This window comes from Microtus oregoni, unplaced genomic scaffold (assembly GCF_018167655.1).
Source record: "Microtus oregoni isolate MIOR12 unplaced genomic scaffold, Mior012 000001F_ref0000356, whole genome shotgun sequence".
Lineage (NCBI taxonomy): Eukaryota > Metazoa > Chordata > Mammalia > Rodentia > Cricetidae > Microtus > Microtus oregoni.
The window spans coordinates 52,300,661-52,320,036 of record NW_024543060.1 but is presented as its reverse complement, the minus strand read 5'-3'; the positions used below and the strand labels follow the sequence as shown (position 1 = coordinate 52,320,036).

General features: G+C 41.6%; 1 protein-coding gene across 1 annotated transcript in view; it reads right to left on the bottom strand.

Moving 5' to 3' along the window:
• The window catches only part of Pcca (propionyl-CoA carboxylase subunit alpha), a 273,582-nt gene that overhangs the window by 154,882 nt on the left and 99,324 nt on the right, over positions 1-19,376 (bottom strand). The window contains exons 10-14 of the mRNA XM_041674725.1: positions 19,054-19,156; positions 17,197-17,291; positions 13,951-14,101; positions 4,603-4,746; positions 3,520-3,594 (exon numbers count right to left, since the gene is read on the bottom strand). Coding sequence (XP_041530659.1) covers positions 3,520-3,594; positions 4,603-4,746; positions 13,951-14,101; positions 17,197-17,291; positions 19,054-19,156 — 568 coding nt within the window. The remainder of the gene's footprint in view (positions 1-3,519; positions 3,595-4,602; positions 4,747-13,950; positions 14,102-17,196; positions 17,292-19,053; positions 19,157-19,376) is intronic.

Sequence of the window (19,376 nt, the reverse complement as noted above, 5' to 3'; positions counted from 1 at the left end):
GTATTTAGAAACTAATCAAAATATTTAAGACTGGGAGGCATCATATCCTAGGGCTTGAGGCTGGAAGAATTTAATCGAAGCTTCCAAAGCAGCAGGACTGCAGTGCCCAACATTGTAAGGGGTGGGAAGAGAAGACAGGGAGCCCTGACACCTGTGAGAAGGAGGCTACCCAATAAACAGCAGCTCATCTGTCTGTGGCAAGGCAGGAAAAGGTCAACGCAGCGGCTGCTAGGCCTTTAATATTTTAATTTAGGCAATTATCAAGGGACCGCACATAGAACCTCTTGTCTAGAATATCCACATGAGGGTAGGTGATGGCTTTATTACATGGCATTTGAAGACAAGTGAAAAGCCACACCGCTCTTCTCTTCTAAGGTTTTAAAGAGAAAGCTGGAACACACTCTGATTTTTGCACATGCAGTAAAGCAACACTTTGGGTCCGTGAACCCAAATTCCAAATGAAAGCTATTCCACATTCATACAAGATGTGTGCAGTCTTTGCTTACTGAAAACAAACTTTAGGGCATAAATCGTATAAAATTTGGTGTTTGTACAAAATGGGAAAGAATTACTAGGCGGCTGTGAAAGCAGTGAGGTTTCAGTGAGTTTTCTCTTGGCATTTAAATGGCCGTTAGTAACCAGGCTGAGAGAAAAGATGCCATCTTACTAGTTTGGGTGAAGTTTCAGTGAGTTTTCTCTTGGCATTTAAATGGCCGTTAGTAACCAGGTTAAGAGAAAAGATGCCATCTTACTAGTTTGGGTGAAGTTTCAGTGAGTTTTCTCTTGGCATTTAAACGGCCGTTAGTAACCAGGCTAAGAGAAAAGATGCCATCTTACTGGTTTGGGTGAAGTTTCAGTGAGTTTTCTCTTGGCATTTAAATGGCCGTTAGTAACCAGGTTAAGAGAAAAGATGCCATCTTACTGGTTTGGGTGAAGTTTCAGTGAGTTTTCTCTTGGCATTTAAACGGCCGTTAGTAACCAGGCTGAGAGAAAAGATGCCATCTTACTGGTTTGGGTGAAGTTTCAGTGAGTTTTCTCTTGGCATTTAAATGGCCGTTAGTAACCAGGCTGAGAGAAAAGATGCCATCTTACTGGTTTGGGTGCCAATAAGTCAGAACTACTCTCCCCAGCTTGGCCGCTTTCTACCCACAGCGCATGGCCACAGCTTGTTTGACACCAGGGTGATTGCGGGTCTGAGGCTCTGACGTTCTGTGCATCTGTCATCTGCTGCACAGATCCTGTCCAGTGCACCAGGAAAATACTACAGGCGATAAGGAATGTTACTGCATTCCCCTGCAGTTCATAACACAGATCTCATCATCTTAAATAATACCACCCTAAAAGCCAAGTAACTTCTCTGTGGCTGCTAAGCATAACTGTCTTTGTTGTTTACTAAAATAATTACAGGAATTTGTCAGTTTGAACCCACAGGGTCAAATGAAAATGTATCATATATAATCAGCACATGCAGACTGATCAACATTCCAAAAGAAACTGTATAAAGCAGTTTTTAACTTTGACTTTTAACTGTTTATATAGGTTTGTCCAAATAATAGCCAACTATATATCTTTCTTCTAACAACCAACTAAAAACCAAATTTGGTGCCCATTCATCTATGAAAACAAAGCCTGCGTAAACTTCCACTGACCACTTGAAGAGTAAAATCAAATGGAGCTCTAAGGAGAACAATCAAAGACTACAGGAAGAGCCTCATCCCTGCCCCGACAACGCATTTCAGGCTTAAAGACGCATGTGAAGGTGTGGACCAAAAGTCAGCTCTGAGGTATTTGCTCCTTCCTGTGACCAGGAAACCTAAGAGCCAGCACCGGCTTCCCGAGCGAAGCTGCCACATCTAGTTTTAGTAAAGCGAGGGGACGAGGAGCACACTAAGAACACCCTTGCGCCCCAAGTATCAGGTCCTCAAGTCAGTCCTCAGAAACCTCCTGGGTTTAAAAATTAAAATTGCTTTCGTCAGCCAAATCGCGGCCCCTGGAAACTATCAGGCGTGTCCCACCCCTCCATTCTCAACTCACCTCCCCCTCAGCACAACTCCCAGCCCGCCGCATCTACCTGACAAGTGACAGCCCAATCTGATTAAATGCTTCTAAGGGAGGGGACTCATGGGCCTCCATGACAGGCCAAAAGTGATCACCATGGAGATACATAATTACAGCTGTCAACGCATCTACTGTCCTGCTGACATCAATTTGATTGCTCGCAGCAATAATGATAGACAAAGCTTAGTGCGCACTCTCCTGCCCCCAATCTCTTCATCTATTCCTTGGTCCATTTAGCTGACATGCAACATTCACACGCGCAAATAACAGCAGTAAGCAGAACATTTAAGGCATTTTAATTGTTTTTTCTTTCTATGGATGGATCGCAACTGCAAATGTTATTACATAAAACTCCTGCTGCAGCATTAATTGAAGAAAGATTTGGTGGGACAAAGACTGTAGGGGGTAGAGTTTGTCCATTATCACTTGTACTTTCAACAGGTCTCACGTTTGAAAATTGCAAATTGCAAAAACTTGAGAGGGCAAAATGTTTGACATTCTGTGAGCTATTACAACATGGTGGAAAGTCCTAACACCAGAGTAATCATTACGCTTCTTATTTAAGACTTTCTTGTTTGATTAAAAAAGTGTTTAGCTATGTCCCTGCGACACTTGCTCTGATGTGCTATTTAGCATCACATGATGCCTGTTCAATCTTTACAGTTTTTTTTCAGCCTCCACGCTTTGAACACAGCATGGAGTCTCTAGGCCTAGAAGGGGTCAAATCCCTTTAGAAAGCACATGGGCAAAAATGGTTTAAAAGTGAAATAAATCATATATCCAATAACATCTTCAGATTTAGAATTCTTCCTGCAGTCTTTCACCATCTTCTTACCACCCCTAAAACTGAACGGTCTTATTCACAGATGCTGCAGCCTTGCTGCTGCTACAGCATTACATCATCTCCGCATGCACTCAGTGCCTTGATTAACAGAGCTGCCACCCTTGTTCTTTTTATGCAACCACATTGCTTAAGGGACAAGGAACAGACCAACCATGGGATAAAATAAACTATGGTCACTTTTTCCTTATAGCTAGTGATACCGCACAGAATGAGTTACTCTGTTCTTAATAAAGTCCTGCTGATGAGCTGATTTTGTGCTTGAATTTCTTGACATCTGACTACAACAGGGGGCTGGATTAGATTTTTTTTTTTTGAAGAAAAGATTATATTTTTAACACAAAAAGTCACTTCCCATTCTTAGGATATTATAATCTTTTACAGTATAAACTATCATTTATATGATTAGATGTGTTTAAACTTACCCTGTTGAGTGGATTCTGATGTTTCTAAATACCAAAAAGTACAAAAGATATTTTTTACTTAACACAAAAACTGACTCCCCATGAATTTCCCTTGTCCCTCAATTTACACCCTCTGGTGTTGACACGCTCTAACATAAAAGTATGGTATAAATCAAGGTCTGAGCCCCTCAGTTGGTATCACAGTTAATGACTTACACCAGGTAGATGTATCGGCTCTTGGTACTGAGACAGTCTCCCAATAGACGGTAAGCCGAAAGACTTGTAGGGGTCCTGGAGGTTCAAAGGAAAGGAAGCACAGTCTTTGAAACATAAACCAGGGCGAGCAAGGTTAACTACAATGAAGAGTATTTATAGGTCTATTTTTAACATACAGTATTTACCAATTCACAGATTGCAGAGTACGAGAGTCTCATCCTCTAGACAACTTCTAAGTATATTGAAATCAAACAGAACTGCAAGCAGAGTTCAGCCTGACCTCCATCATACTTTATTGAAGTTGGTAAAATTCCAACTTTTTCTAAAACTTCTTAGAATGCCTTAGGAAAAAATAAAATGACCTAGACCCCACCATCAAATGTAACTGCTATCGGAACAACAAATGCAACACACCCAGGAGATTGCCTCTCTACTTCTCCAAACAGCTCACATATGGTAAAGCCGAGAAGCTGAGTTGGCCAAGCAAAGACTCCGAAGAAAGCTGCATATGCTTACACACATATACATGGGGAACAGATCTGGGAGTTCGGGGTCACCACGTCACGTATGACTAACAGCAGTTAGTCTTGAGCTCATGGCACGCTCAGAGATATTACCAACTCACTGCTGTTCGTTACCAGACCACTTCTGCATCTAAAAAATAAAATATGCACGTGGCACTCTCCAGTTATCTGAGGAAAGCATCTTCAGGTACCAAATGTTCTGATACCTGATTTGTACTGGTTGCCAGACTAAGACTTTGGAAAAACCCCTAATTAACGTTATGAATGAAGAGTGCATGCTTTACCGAAAGCTTTAAATTTAGACCCCTTCCCTGGAATCATAAAGGACAAAGTCGGCACCCGTGAGCAGAGGCTCTGCTGCTTCTCAACACACCGCTATCGACTTCCCCATGCAGACGGGAGCAGCACTTGAATTCCATTCTGTTTTTAATTGTTCCAGATTACCTAATGTTCTTTTACCACAGGTCATCAAACGCTGGCTCTACCTGCGATTTAGCCACACTGGCTGCTCTGCCTTGAACATAACCACCCTCCTGCCTCCCCTCAGAACACACTTTACCTCAGCATAAACCCGACATTCAACTGCCCAGCCGCTGAGGGGAATATCCGCTTGCTTGTGCCTGAGAGGGTAACCCTTAGCAACACGAATCATTTCTTGGACTAAGTCCAGGCCAGTAATGCATTCTGTGACAGGATGCTCAACCTGTAAGGCCAAGACCTCAGTTAATAGATTAAGAAAAAGGCAAATAAATGGACATCAACAACAAAAATTCCAAGTTACAGAGTCAAGGGAAGTTAATTCTGTTTAAGCTTTAACAATACCTGACTGAAAAGTCCCAGTGAAACACGCACAACGAAAGAACAAACACAATTGTACACAGATGACAGTCAGAGCAACCCCTGAATGCATGTACATGCTTTTGGTCCACTTTTCCTGATTTGGATTAATTTGTGGTTCAATACTTAACAGTTTGACTTTACATTTCTTTTGCTGCCGTTCTCAACATGGCTGGCAGTCAGCCCCTTCTGCTGCACTTGCTGCGGCACGTGTGGGGAGGCTGCTGGTGTTCTCAGCCCTCATCTAGTCTGAGCTGTGCCCACTTGCCTGCTCTCACTAACCTGTCCTGACAAGCAGCGCGATTAGCGTAATCTCGCATCAGTGCGGCATGGCAGGAAGCGGCAGATGGAGCCTTCAGGTTGCCTTCCCTCCAGACAGGCGTGGGCAGTGCTTAGCATGCACAATAGCAAAACAGGGTGAGGGAAACCACTCTGCTTTCTCAGCAGACTGCTGATAACTATTTCAGCTGATGCTGCCAGGGGAGTACCTGGCCTTCCACACCAGCACATGGGATACATATGTGCAAACACAGGCAACTGACACACAGGCACATGGACAGAGATACATCATTATAATTTGATTGACACTTTGCTTACAAATCTTTAAATGTGGGTTAAAATAAAGCCATTTACAACACTGAAAAAGATCACATAATCTTTTATCTAAAATCTCAAATTCTAAAAATTTCAGAAAGCTTTGGCCATATCTACTACTTTGACACCAATATTTTCCTTGCAAAAATTAAGTTCTAGGTATATGTCACTATAATTTCCCTATTGTGACATGTCATACTTCATACATGGACACAGGAAAAGGTCACTGAACAAGCGAATTATCTTCTGGCCTCGACTGCACTAATTGAAGGACAGGGCTTAGTCATTACAATAATCTTGGAGCTTATCATAAGCAGACAATGCCATGGTCTTAAAAAAAAAAAGCTTGGCAAAAATAAACAGATGGCATCCATAATTAGCTCTGTGTGTGTTGTGAGTTTGTTTACAGTTGCAACAACATTTTAAGACATTTTGACATAATTTTAATGACAAATCATTGCTAAAATAAGCATCCACCCTTTGTAAAATAAATGTGACACTAAATAAAGATCTTATTAAACAGTTTAATGCATATATATTTTTTAAATCAAATTATGATTTCCGAGAAACAATATTCTACAAGAAACAAGTGCAAAGCCCTTCTGTTAACACTCAACTCCAATTTCACATGAAAAAGTATCTAGGTATTCTTAACTATTCAAGATGTAAACCTACTATGTGCCAAACTATAGTGTTTACACACCCTTGTTCAAAATAAGTTTTAATTAAGTGAAAGATTCAATTTCCTCCTTGTATGACCAGTACAGAGAGAACAGAACTGAAGAGAAGTTAGGAAGTATGGTCAAGTTAGTGTGTGTTAAAACTCTAGGGAGATGGCTAAAATGAAATATTTACAGAACTTTAGGGAATCTCCCCATAAGCTACTTCACTGATGACAAAAGGACACCCGGTGTCTGGAGAGCATGAAAATGTTGCACATACCAGCTCCACACAACCTACGCCAGCAGAGTGGGGGAAGAGACGCTCACGGCACTGCATGGCATGCATTGGAGCAACCCCACCGCCGGTGCCGTCCTTCAGAAGGCCAAGGCTGCATGAGAAAACATGCAAACTCCGAATAAAACCACGCTACTTTAACAAGTGGCCTATGCCTTTCAAAGACTGTGGGATTGTTCCAGATTAAAAGATACAAAAGAGAGAGCTGAGTGTGGGGGCATGGGCCTGTGACCCCAGTACTCAAGAAGCAGAGGCAGGATTATGCCAAATGCAAGACCAGCTTGGGCTACACTGGGAGACTCAATTTCAAAAAAACAAAAGAAAACAGAAAAAGTGTGTGGGGGGGGCGGGGGGGGGGGAATGACTATGTGTGACACATAACCCTGACGTAGACATTCTCTCCACTGTAGCAAGCATTAGTGAGGTCTCCCATGAACATTAGGTCCTACGCATGGACTAGATAACAGTACTGTGTCGATGTCACCATCCTGACCGGGGTTCTGTGAACGTTAGGTCCTATGCACAGACGAGATAACAGTACTGTGTCAATGATGTCACCATCCTGACTGGGGTTCTGTGAACATTAGGTCCTATGCGCAGTCTTAGATAACAGTACTGTGTCAATGTCACCATCCTGACTGGGGTTCTGTGACTATGGTTCTAAAATTTTACTCAGAGACTATCTATGTGTGATAGACAGACAGATATATGTAGCTCTGCACGTGAACTCAGAGACTATCTATGTGTGATAGACAAACAGATATATGTGGGTCTGCACATGAACTCAGAGACTATCTATGTGTGATAGACAGACAGATATATGTGACTCTGCACGTGAACTCAGAGACTATCTGTGTGTGATAGACAGACAGATATATGTGGGTCTGCACATGAACTCAGAGACTATCTGTGTGTGATAGACAGACAGATATATGTGACTGTGCACATGAACTCAGAGACTATCCGTGTGTGATAGACAGACAGATATATGTGACTCTGCACGTGAACTCAGAGACTATCTATGTGTGATAGACAGATAGATATATGTGGGTCTGCACGTGAACTCAGAGACTATCTATGTGTGATAGACAGATAGATATATGTGGGTCTGCACGTGAACTCAGAGACTATGTGTGATAGACAGACAGATATGACTGTGCACATGAACTCAGAGACTATCTATGTGTGATAGACAGACAGATATATGTGACTCTGCACATGAACTCAGAGACTATCCGTGTGTGATAGACAGACAGATATATGTGACTCTGCACGTGAACTCAGAGACTATCTATGTGTGATAGACAGATAGATATATGTGGGTCTGCACGTGAACTCAGAGACTATCTATGTGTGATAGACAGACAGATATATGTGACTCTGCACGTGAACTCAGAGACTATCTATGTGTGATAGAAAGATAGATATATGTGGGTCTGCACGTGAACTCAGAGACTATCTATGTGTGATAGACAGATATGACTGTGCACATGAACTCAGAGACTATCTATGTGTGATAGACAGACAGATATATGTGACTCTGCACATGAACTCAGAGACTATCCGTGTGTGATAGACAGACAGATATATGTGGATCTGCACATGAACTCAGAGACTATCCGTGTGTGATAGACAGATAGATATATGTGGGTCTGCATGTGAACTCAGAGACTATCTATGTGTGATAGACAGATATGACTCTGCACATGAACTCAGAGACTATCCGTGTGTGATAGACAGACAGATATATGTGGATCTGCACGTGAACTTACAGGAAGGGCAACTGTAGGTGGGGCTAAATGATGGGAGCTCGGGGTCCCTTCCACTTCCCCATCCTTATTACAAGTCAGAAATCATTAAATAAAAAATAAGTAAACATAAAAAGTCACTTAGAGGGTTTTTTATTTTCTTATTATAAAACATGATTAAAATAATAGTATATGGCTGAATCATGAAGGAGCTATGACGGCCGCTTACTCATTCCCGACCTGAACTTTTCAGACTTTACTCTGAATTTATCTGATAGTCTCCAAGGCATTTTTAAAAATAGGTAGCTACATAAGCAGGCCTTCCTCCTGAGGAGAGGAGCTGGACGAACTGTAACTGCACAAGTGAGCATGCTAATAGCAAGAGGATCCTAGGACAGATCACCGAGGCGTCACTCAGATCCTGTGCAGGGAGGGCGATGAGAACAGAATCTATGCTTCCTGAACAGTGGGATGTTTGACAGCTAGCAATCACATGGCCCAAAGTATAAAGTCCGGCATTGTAAATCATGAATGCTGTGGAGACATTTTGTTTGTGCTATAACAGAGCTTCCCTGAAGGTCAGAGTGCACAGCGAGCCACTAGTTAGCCAGGCTCCACACACCGTTAATCCCAACACTGGGGAGACAGAGGCAGACAGATCTCTGTGGGTTGATGGCCACCCTGGCTACACAAGATTGAATCTGTCTAAAAGAGAAACGGGGCCAAGCAGTGGTGACTGCCAGCTTTGATCCCAGCACCAGGGAGGTGGAGACAGGATCTTGCCCACTCTTGTCTGGGTATTCGGTAGAGGTAAAAGGTCTCTCTGGTGGCTGGCTCCTTGACTCAGCATTTCTCTCGCTATCTGCCTCTGGGTTTTATTATTAAGACTAACTAGACTCATGCTACAAGCAGCGTGTTAAAATTGTTGAAATGCGCGGAAGCCTCCCTCAGAGCACACAGTCTCAGAACTCCATCAGTATTTCCCCAGGAGAGGCATATGGTACACATTCCAAATCTCTAAGTAATACCATTTTAAATTAACATGCTTTGCTAATATCTTTAGTAAATACACCAAGTGTAACTGGGCAGGTATTGGAGACGGCCTGTGAGTCAGCCACGCCTGGGTAGGATACGAATATGAATATCCTAGAGATAGGCATGATCACCCACTAACAGAGGAGGAATCTGCCCTCGTACACATGACAGAGGTTCTTCACTCTGCCTGTTGCGCAGTCCCCATCTAGAAGAATAATGGATTCTACTATTTTTGGTTCTGCTCTCTAGGTTCAGAAAGACTCTTTGTCTAGAACAGGATCTAACATGAACCCCCATTAAAATTCTGAAGGCTTTCCTCCTGGGAATACGGAGTTTCAAAATAAAGACCCAAAGTTATTAGAATTTTGATCCGCAGGAATAAAGGATAAAAAGCATGTTGAAGGAGCCCTCAGCACACGACTCCTGCAAACTCACCTTGAAAATAATAGCTACATTCAAGAGAAGCTGCACCAACTTAGGCTCCATCTTGGAGAGCTTCTACTGAGAATAAACAGAGGAAGACAGGGCTGCTAGGGTTGAGTGTGTCTTCCTCTCACATACTCTGTCTTGAAGTTCTAACCCTTGCCACCTCAGAACGAAACTATATATCAGGAGACAGGAACTTTAATGACGAGGGTACTTTAAATGAGGCCATTAGAGTGGGCTCTGCTCCAGTATGTCTAGGGCCTTTATAAGAAGGGACTGGGCATGGGCATCCAGAGTGCAATGCAAGGCCATGTGCAGAAAGACAGAATTTATCTGCAAGCCTCCAGAACTGTAGAAAATGATCGGCAGCCTGAGGAACCTAACAAGAGAGACAAGAGGATCTCAGTGAGTTTGAGGCTGTCCTGGCCTACACAGTGAGTTCCAGGCCAGATAGGACTACATAGTGAGACCTTGTCTCAAAAACTCCAAAAAAGGTCCAGAACTCAAAGACAGCAAAATGGTTTATAAAAGCTGCAAAACAAAACCTTAACTGTCTGTCTGACAGGCTTGCCCACAGATACCCGCTTCATTTACTCACCATACACATTTGCACGCAAAGAAAAAGGGGGAAAACTTATAAGTATTTGTCCAACTACTGTCAGAAAACACAATTTCTCTTGCAATCTAGACAAGAAGTGAAGCCCAACAGAACCACTAAATCAATGAGAATCATTAAGAATAATAAATGATTCAAACAGTAAACAGAAGGAAGGGCAGAATTAAAAACAGAAGAAAATATTACTTTAAAGGAGAAAATTTGTGACATCAATAATTAATGAGGACTACCTTTTCATATTGCAAGCACGTCAGATTGCATCTTCTGATTTGTGTGTGTACAGTGTGTGTGCGCACACAAGTGCATACATACATAGGTGCGTGTTTATAGGGGTGTAAGTGCATGGATGTGCACATGTCTGTTAAAGACTCTCAGAAGTTGCTCCTTGGGCACCACTCACCTTTTGAGACTGAGTCTCTCACTGGCCTGGAACTCACCACACAGGCTAAGGCCAGCAAGCCCAAGGGATCCACCTGCCTCTGCCTCCCCAGTGCCGGGAGGAGGAGCTCATGGTATAGCACTATGCCTCGCTTTTTCATATGAGTTCTAGGGATTGAACTCAGGTATGATGCTCGTGTGCCTGAGTCATGTCTCTGACCATAAAATTTGAAAGTAGGTTTTAAACTTAGAAAGCAACTAGAAGAAAGATGAAGCAACATTTCAGGGCTGGGGAGATAGAACAATGGATAAATCACTTGGTGCACAAGTGTAAGGACCTGAGTTCAGATCCCCAAAACTCACATAAAAGCCAGCGGGTGAGGCAATTGCTGGTCATCCTAGCACTCAGAAGACAGAGGCCGGGTTCTGTGGCAAACTGGCCAGCGAGACTAGCCAGAACCGGCATGCTCTGGGTCCAGAAAGAGGATATTGTTAAATAAAGTGGATATTGATTGAAGGAACACCTGGTGTCCATTTCAGTTCCTCATGTGCACACAAACGTATGTGTGCATGTACCTGGGCATACATGAGTGCATGCAAACATATGCATGCACATGACACAGACCACACATGTACAAAGAAAAAAGCAGCAGCCTTATAAAAGATCTTCAAAGTAGAAGATATAGCATAATACAAGGTAGAACTTAATATTAAAACCTTCTAAACAAAACAGTAACTATATGCTAAAAGACATAATGCAGTAGTCATGTAAAATTCTATATCTGGTATTTGCACTAGAATACTTTAGGCAAGAAGGCATTTGGGAATGCTACAGGAAGAACAAGCACGAAGCTGTGCTGCAAGTCCACGGCTCGCTAGCTCCTGCTCATCTCTCCTACTTCTGAGTGCTTGACAAGGACATCAGGGCTGTAAACAGGCACTTACTGCTCTTTCAGAGAATTCAGGTTCAGTTCCCAGCATCCACATGGTGGCTCACAACTGTCTGTAACTCCAGTTTTCTCCTGACCCCTGAAGGCTACAGCACTTATATGGTAGGTACACAGACATACAGTCATACGCACATACACGCAAAATAAAATAAAATAAACATTGAAAAAAAAAACAAAATTACCAGGAAGAAAAGGCAAAGGTTCAGACATGACAGAATAAAGGAAGGAGGAAAGAGGAAAATGAAAAACAGAGAGAGAAAAAAATAACAAGGAAAGTAATAGGAAAAGTAATACAAGTATAATTTGATGCAAGAATTTTTTGTTTCAGACAGCATCACTGGTCAATTAAAGTTTTGATTCAGAATGATCTTTAATTTGATTCAGAAAGGATGTATGAAGTCATTCATAATATAACAGCCAATTTAAGAGAGTGGATTTTTCATGGTAGACTAACAGGCTGTGAGAACAGCTCCATATGCCCTTCTCCTGCCTACATCCAGCTTTCCCAGACTAATGCATATAGCATTAGTGTGGAAGTTTGTGACAATTTGTGAGCCAACACCAATACATGTAATTAAATCCCAGATTTACCCCAGGGCTTGCTCTAGGAGCCGTACTCTCCATGGTAGCTGGCAAATGTGTAACTATGTGTCTGCCATGGCAGCACTAGCATTTCCAATTCAGAAGTTCCCACTCAAGCTAGCACAGCAAACACCATTACCAAAAGCAACTCAGGAAGAAAAGGGGTTTATTTGGCTTATGCTTCAAAAACATTGTTCATCATGGAAGGAAAACAAACAAACATGTAAGGAGTTAAGGACATTTCCTGCTCTTGGAGTTCAATTCCCAGCACATCAAGCGGCTCACAGCCACCTGTAACTTCAGCTCTAGGGATATCATGGCTTTGGCCTCTACAGGCACCTGTACTTATGTGCATATACATGCACACGCATGCACGCACACGCGCACACACACACACACTTTAAAATAACAAAAGTAAATTTATTAAAATGAGAAGAAAAGTTTCTATATAAAAGAATGGAAGGAAGGAAGGGAGGAAGAGAGAAAAAGAGATAGAGAGAGAGAGAGAAAGAAAAGAAGAAAGAAAGAAAGAAAGAAAGAAAGAAAGAAAGAAAGAAAGAAAGGTTTTTAAACCATACATGGTGGCACACATGTATAATCTCTCTGCATTCCGAAGGCAGGGGCAAGAGGATCACAGCAAGTTTGAAGTATCTTTATCTGTAACAAGTTCCAGGCCTGCCAAGATTATGTAAGAATAGAGAAGACAGCAAGAAAGCCTCCTCAATACTGTGAAAAGTGCAAGATTTGTTCTTTATGATCCCATTCAGTAGTCCTATTTACTATCAAACACCCCCTACACACAAACACATTCTAAAAAGGTAAAATTCATTTATTCTTGCTAACTGGCAGGGTCACAGTCATGGCAAACAAATCTGAGAAAAGAACTGTGACTAAATGGGAGTGCCCTATATCAAAGGTGGTGTTAAATTCCACAGAATTCAGGCCAGTTACATTCAAGCTACCACACCTTGCAAGCCTGGTGACCTGAGTTCCATCCCAACTCTTTGAAGTAATCTTCTGCCCCACACAGCAATGCAGCCCTCATACAAACACATCATGAATACACAAAAATAATAGATTTTTAAACATTTTAAGTAATTGAAAAAAAAACAAATTCATAATTATTGTCAGAAAAAAATGTAACTATCTACACATAAATAGAAATAAAATTTTGAAAGTCTCCCCCAGAAACAGGCAGGTGTGATGTAATGAATTTGAGAGGGAGTTGGGGGGGGGGGGGGGATTGGTGGGATTAGAGGAAGAAGAGGAAGGGAGAAATGACATAAAAATTTAATTATCTGTAATGTGTGTGTGTACAACATATGGGGGGGAGAGAAAGAGAGAGATACATCAGCCTAACACAAGCAAGTGTTTGGATGAAATTTCCAGATACAAAGGAAGGGAAAGGTTTCTGTGGGGCAGAACGGAAAGAAGGGTGACTGTTCAAACAACAGCAAGGAACACTATCTTGACAGCAGAGTGGCCTAATCTCCCCACCCGTCAGGTGGGTGGGACAGACGAACATACACTGACTGCCATCAGGGCACGACATGCATGCGGTGCACATACATACATGCAGACAAATACCCAAACACATAACGTTTTTAAATTAAATCAGTGGGCTGCTTAATCTCCTTAGCAGGTGTCTCAACACAAGTATAGAGAACAAATACTTAAGTTTACGGCTCTGATTTTTAAATTTTATTACATAACAAAAACAAGAAAAAGAATGAGTGAGGAGGGGCACAGAGCAAGAAGAGGAAAAAAAAAACAGGTGTTGTTACCTGGAGTCTTGTGTTCATTTCCAAGAAGTAAAAGTTCTTCTGGGAGTCCACGAGAAATTCCACCGTTCCAGCAGAGGAATACTGCACAGCCTTAGCCAAAGCCACAGCTTGCTCTCCCATCGCTCGGCGAGTCTCCTGGTCCAGAAAGATGCTACAAATACACAAACACTCAGCTCCAACGCCTCGGGTGATCTTTTATGGGCTTACACAAAGCTGCTACAGAGATCCTTCTGTACCAGTTTAGGAGCTGATGGTGTTTCATGGCACATGATGTCATGTGTGACATCTTTCACCAATCCAACATCAAGTTTTAAGGAACACTTCATCTTTTCACATTATCCTACAACTTCATTTCTAAAATACATGATTAACCTTTACCTAGTAAAACTGAACGTATACACTAGGAGTTGCTTCAAGCCAAAAGTACACGGAAATAACTTAATGGAGATTGGCATGTACAATCCTCATTCTTCATATGTCTATATGTGTAAAGTTGCCTACTTGCCATAATTTATATACCCTTAAAAACACATATGTATATGTAGCACCTTTATGCACACATGAAGGAGTGGAGAAGAAAGCTGTCAAAAGTTGAGGATGCAGAAATGAAGCTCTGTCTTTCTATTCTAGGGCTTCTGTTTAACTGCTGTCATCTCCAAGGAGAGAGAGAAAGAGGGGAGAGATTCGCTGCTTGAGAAACCCTTGACCTTCATGCTTAGGTGCTAGCTGGGCTCCCAAGAGCACAATGACTGTGAAATGTCTCATGGAGAAAGCTTGCATGTTAGGTAAGCCTAGAAAGAAATGTGTTGCAGTCTTGCATTCCCATTAAATAGGGTGTTCTTCAACTGGAACATACAGAAAAGAAGGTATACTGATCAGGTACGTAAGTCATACTGACAAGTTATGTGAAAATGCCATGGCTTGGCTTGAAGGAGCCCAAACCATATTCCCTTGGGAAAACAGCTTGGTATTTTCTAATTCTGTGTCCACAATGACTTTGTAAACATAACTGCATCGAACAAACCTCTAATGTCTGTCACTCTCTCACAAAGGGAAGTGTGTGTGTGTGTGTGTGTGTGTGTGTGTGTGTGTGTGTTTAAAGAATCTAGTTCAACACAAGAAAGGCTCTGAGAAATCAACATTAACTACATTTCTAGTTGCAGGTTGATGCAATCCTCCCATGAGGTCCGCAGGACATACTGTACAATATTGATGATGGGATAGGATGCTGACCTTGTCGCGCCTTTCTTTGGTGTGTATCCACTTATGAAAGCCACCTTTGCTTTGCCTATGCTACACACCCACTTTCCTATCAGATTCATTGGGTTTTGTCTGGGGAATTTGGGGTTGTTTGTTTAAGTAAATTTGAAGCGAGGGACTGCTTCATCATCATAAAAACTCTCCCATTTGTTTAGCTTGCAATTAATTTTTGGTAACACAGAACTTCTTAACAGCCTGTCGGTGTTCAATTAGCAGGCAGTCAGTGTTCAAAATTTCCAGCTGCCTCATCAACATCATTATAAAGACTAGCTTTCTCTGAATCAAGATACAAATAAGGTCTAGACCGCATTTGGCTGATTTTTTAAAAAGATTCTTTTAATCTGTTACCCCATCCCTCATTTTTGGACAAAGACTTGGGCACCTTACTGTCTCATTCCTTAAGTTGAAGGCTGAGCTGCATGCAACCCTGTGGTGTCATTAACACTAGTATTATAATTCAATTGCATATACACTGATAGTTAGATTAAAGCTTTCAATAGTCATTTGGATTACCCTAGGGACAGAGCCTACCTTATAAGAAAATGGCAAATTACTTTCTATCATTCCCTGTAGGTAATGCTGGGATTATTCAATGGCTTCAGGTGTTAAGGTCTTTCTTATTATAAATATAGTTCTGCAGTGTCCTAATAAATACAGGCATAGAGAAATCTGAAAAACCACTGATAAAGTTACTCAGTTTTGCCCTTTCTGGTCTTATCCTTTCCTATACCATAAACTTTGCCTAATACCAGCAAAATTTCTATGTATTCTATTGGTAATACTGCCACAGGACGCAGAATCAAGAGTCATGATGTAGACACCCCCAACACTAAATGACTGCAATGTCAAAGGATTATGTACCATGTTTTAAGACCACCATCCTACCCCACATTTTTAACTAATATAGCTAAAAATAGGAATTAATTTTGCCCTGTAATTTAAATTTTACCCATAGTCACATATACTCTTGAGAGACTACACACATATCATATTAAAGTATGTTGGTTTTGAAGATTAAAGTTGAAATTGGATATATATTTTAGTGCTTGGCAATTCAAAAGAACTGCATACATTCAATTGGGTATTGCTTTTCAGTTTTGGGGGGTTGCCTGATTATAATTTTTGGGACAAGGTCTTGCAACATACCCTATGGCAGTCCTAGTGCACACTATGTTGCACACGCTGGCCTAGAATTCATGGTGACCTTCCTGACTCCAGCCTTAGGAGCTCAGAGGTGGAGGCAGGAAGGTGACCATAAAAGCTGTAAGTATGCTTCACCGTGCCTAGCTTCAATTGGGAATATTTTTACTTATCTTTTTCTTTCTTTCTTTTTTTTTTTTTTTGAGACAAAGTCTTGCTGTTGTAGTTCTGGATGGCCTAGAACTTTCTATGTAGACCAGTCTGATTCTGAAATATATGTAGACCAGGTTGACCTCATATTCAGAGATCCACCTGCCTCTGCCTCCCAAGTATTGCTACCATCTTCACTGTTACCGAGGGAGTTTTAGAACAGTGGGAATACCAGGATACACAAACACCAACTACTATCAGCTGGAAGACGAAGCTCTAGGAAGCCGGCTCACAAACCTGTTGCAGCTGCTGAGAGCCACCGGAGGAGCTCTGAAGAATCGAGGAATTCTCGAGGGTTTTGTCCAGAAGTGCTTCCGCAGCGGGAAAGCACAGGACCAACTTTATTAACGTTTCCTTAACATGAGGAGCACGTCTATTCTGGGCGTCCCAAGAACAGCCGCCGGCTCTGCACAGCCCTGAACTAAACAAGCCACAGATGCTGACTATCCCATTTTCTCTTCTAAGGAAAACCTGCTCCTTTTTCAAGGGTTTTCTCATTTTTAGGCACTGAGTACTGAGGGGATCAATAACATATTCTGAATCATTAACAGAAATAGTCATCAGTGATGTTTATATTTTATCTAGAAAATGTTTAAAAGCAGATAGTTTCATGGGTGCCCTTGAGGCGACTCTTACCTTGGAGCTTCCTCTACCACCTTCTGGTTTCTTCTCTGGATCGAGCATTCCCTTTCATTGAGCCACAGGGCATTGCCGTGTTTGTCACCTAGAACCTGAGAGCGGTAGCACTTGAGAAACCCCAGTTAGTGTGTTCCACTTAATGCTGCCCCATGTAACTTCTTTTGAGTTTTAATATCCATACCTCAGAGAATACATGTAGCTTCCAAAACACACATCAGGCAGATATTAACAGGAGAAAAATACTTTTAATTCTAGAATACAGTAAAATATTATTAGCAAAAATATCTGAGGAAAGATGGTCATGCTGCCTTTTGAGCACACAGATGGGCATATGAGTATCACTTAACAATGGCTAAAAGGTCAGGAGCCACTGTGAAGGCAAAGAAATGTCAGTGCTGCCTGGGGCCATGCCTTCTGGTCACCACTGGAGCAGTGACTCCCGTCATCTCACAAGCCTGTCGGCTGTGCTTCTTATCAAATTTCTGTTAGTCAGGAAGTGATAGGTTGTGAATCTATCGCCAATATGCTGTTATTTGTACGCAGATAACTTTAGCGTGGCTTATTTTATTAGAGGGAACCAGAAACAGAAGTAGCTGGGAGCGAGTCCATAGCACACTGTGATGCGCACCATCTGTGACAGGAAGAAATAAAGGGGCCCTGGGGAAACACGACACCCAGCTGAAGATGAGTCATTCAGAGGTGTTCGGATATTTCTGAACACACATTTTCGGTTCACACACTTGTTTTGGAAGCTCTGAGTCACTAATTTTACCATCAAGCAGCTATTCAGCCTTGGCGCAACCTTTTCTGCCGTTCTGTTTATTCGTGCATTGCAGAGAGCCAGCACAAGCAGGCATCTAATGCTTTACATAGCTGGTGAAAAAAATCATACTTACGACAGGGAGAGTTAGGGACACAATAAACAGCAGCTATATGGCTGGTACATTTTTAGGGAATAAAGCCTTTCTAAGCTCAAAATCATTTCAATTAATAAAGGAAAATTTTAGAGGCATCCGATGCCAATAGATTGGCATCTTACTTCTAAGACTCCAAGGTAGCTACATGAGGTACATCTAAAAATATTTTAGCTCCTGAAAATAACTCTCAGCCTCTTTATTTAAACTCAGTTGGCAAGAAAGTAAAAGTACATTTAGTTTCCAAGAAATAAAGCCAGAATAACCAACAATCTCAAAAAGCACTTGAAACCGTTAAAAAAAAAAGAAAGACTCAAATACAGAATCAAGTGTTTGTTTTCTCTAGTTCTATATAGTGGAAGGAATCCGGCACACAAGTGGTGCACACAGACATATGTGCTGGCAAGATGTCCATACATACAAAGTCAAAATTAAAAGCTTGGGGAATTTATCACGCATTTAAAAAAACATGAAACGATATACTGGGAAACATGAAAAAGCACATGTCCATGGGAAAGACAACCCTTACCTTGGCGAGCTATTTTAAACTTGGACTATAATGTACTGAATGGGATACAGCCGCACCACTAGTTCCTCAAGGGGCTAGGAACCCATTTTCTCCACTTGCTCTTCAGATGCCCGTGTTTCCCGAGAGATCTTGTGCATATATTATTCCCTTTTTTTTTTTTTTTCGAGACAGGGTTTCTCTGTAACTTTGGAGCCTGTCCTGCCCGGCTATATTATTCCTTTTTTAAAATGCCTCCATCTTGGAAGAGACTGGATGATTCCACAGTAGAATGTATTTAGCCTTGTTCATTTGCTTTAGACAGTTGTGTTTTGGGGGTGAGTTCTATATCATTTCAATCCAGACCAAAACCATTCCAGCATCCTAGCATAAACACAGTCTCAATCATTAGAAGGTATCTAGAATAGTACCAACCTGGATTTCTATATGACGAGGGTTATCAATAAATTTTTCTATCAGTAGTCTATCATCGCCAAAACTAGAAGCAGCTTCCTGGGATGAAAACCTAAAACCATCCCTGTGGAACAAAAAGAATAATTAGAATAGCAAATCAAAGATAGTCTTCCCTACAGAAAACAGTATTTGCTTCATCTTAACTCAGAACAAAGTGGGAACAGATTCACTGGACATACAGAGACCTAAACGAGCCTGGGTGGCAACTTCCACTTACAGCTCTGTGACCTTGGGCTCCTTATTTAATGACCTGGTCATCACCAATTTTCCATGGAAACAAGAAT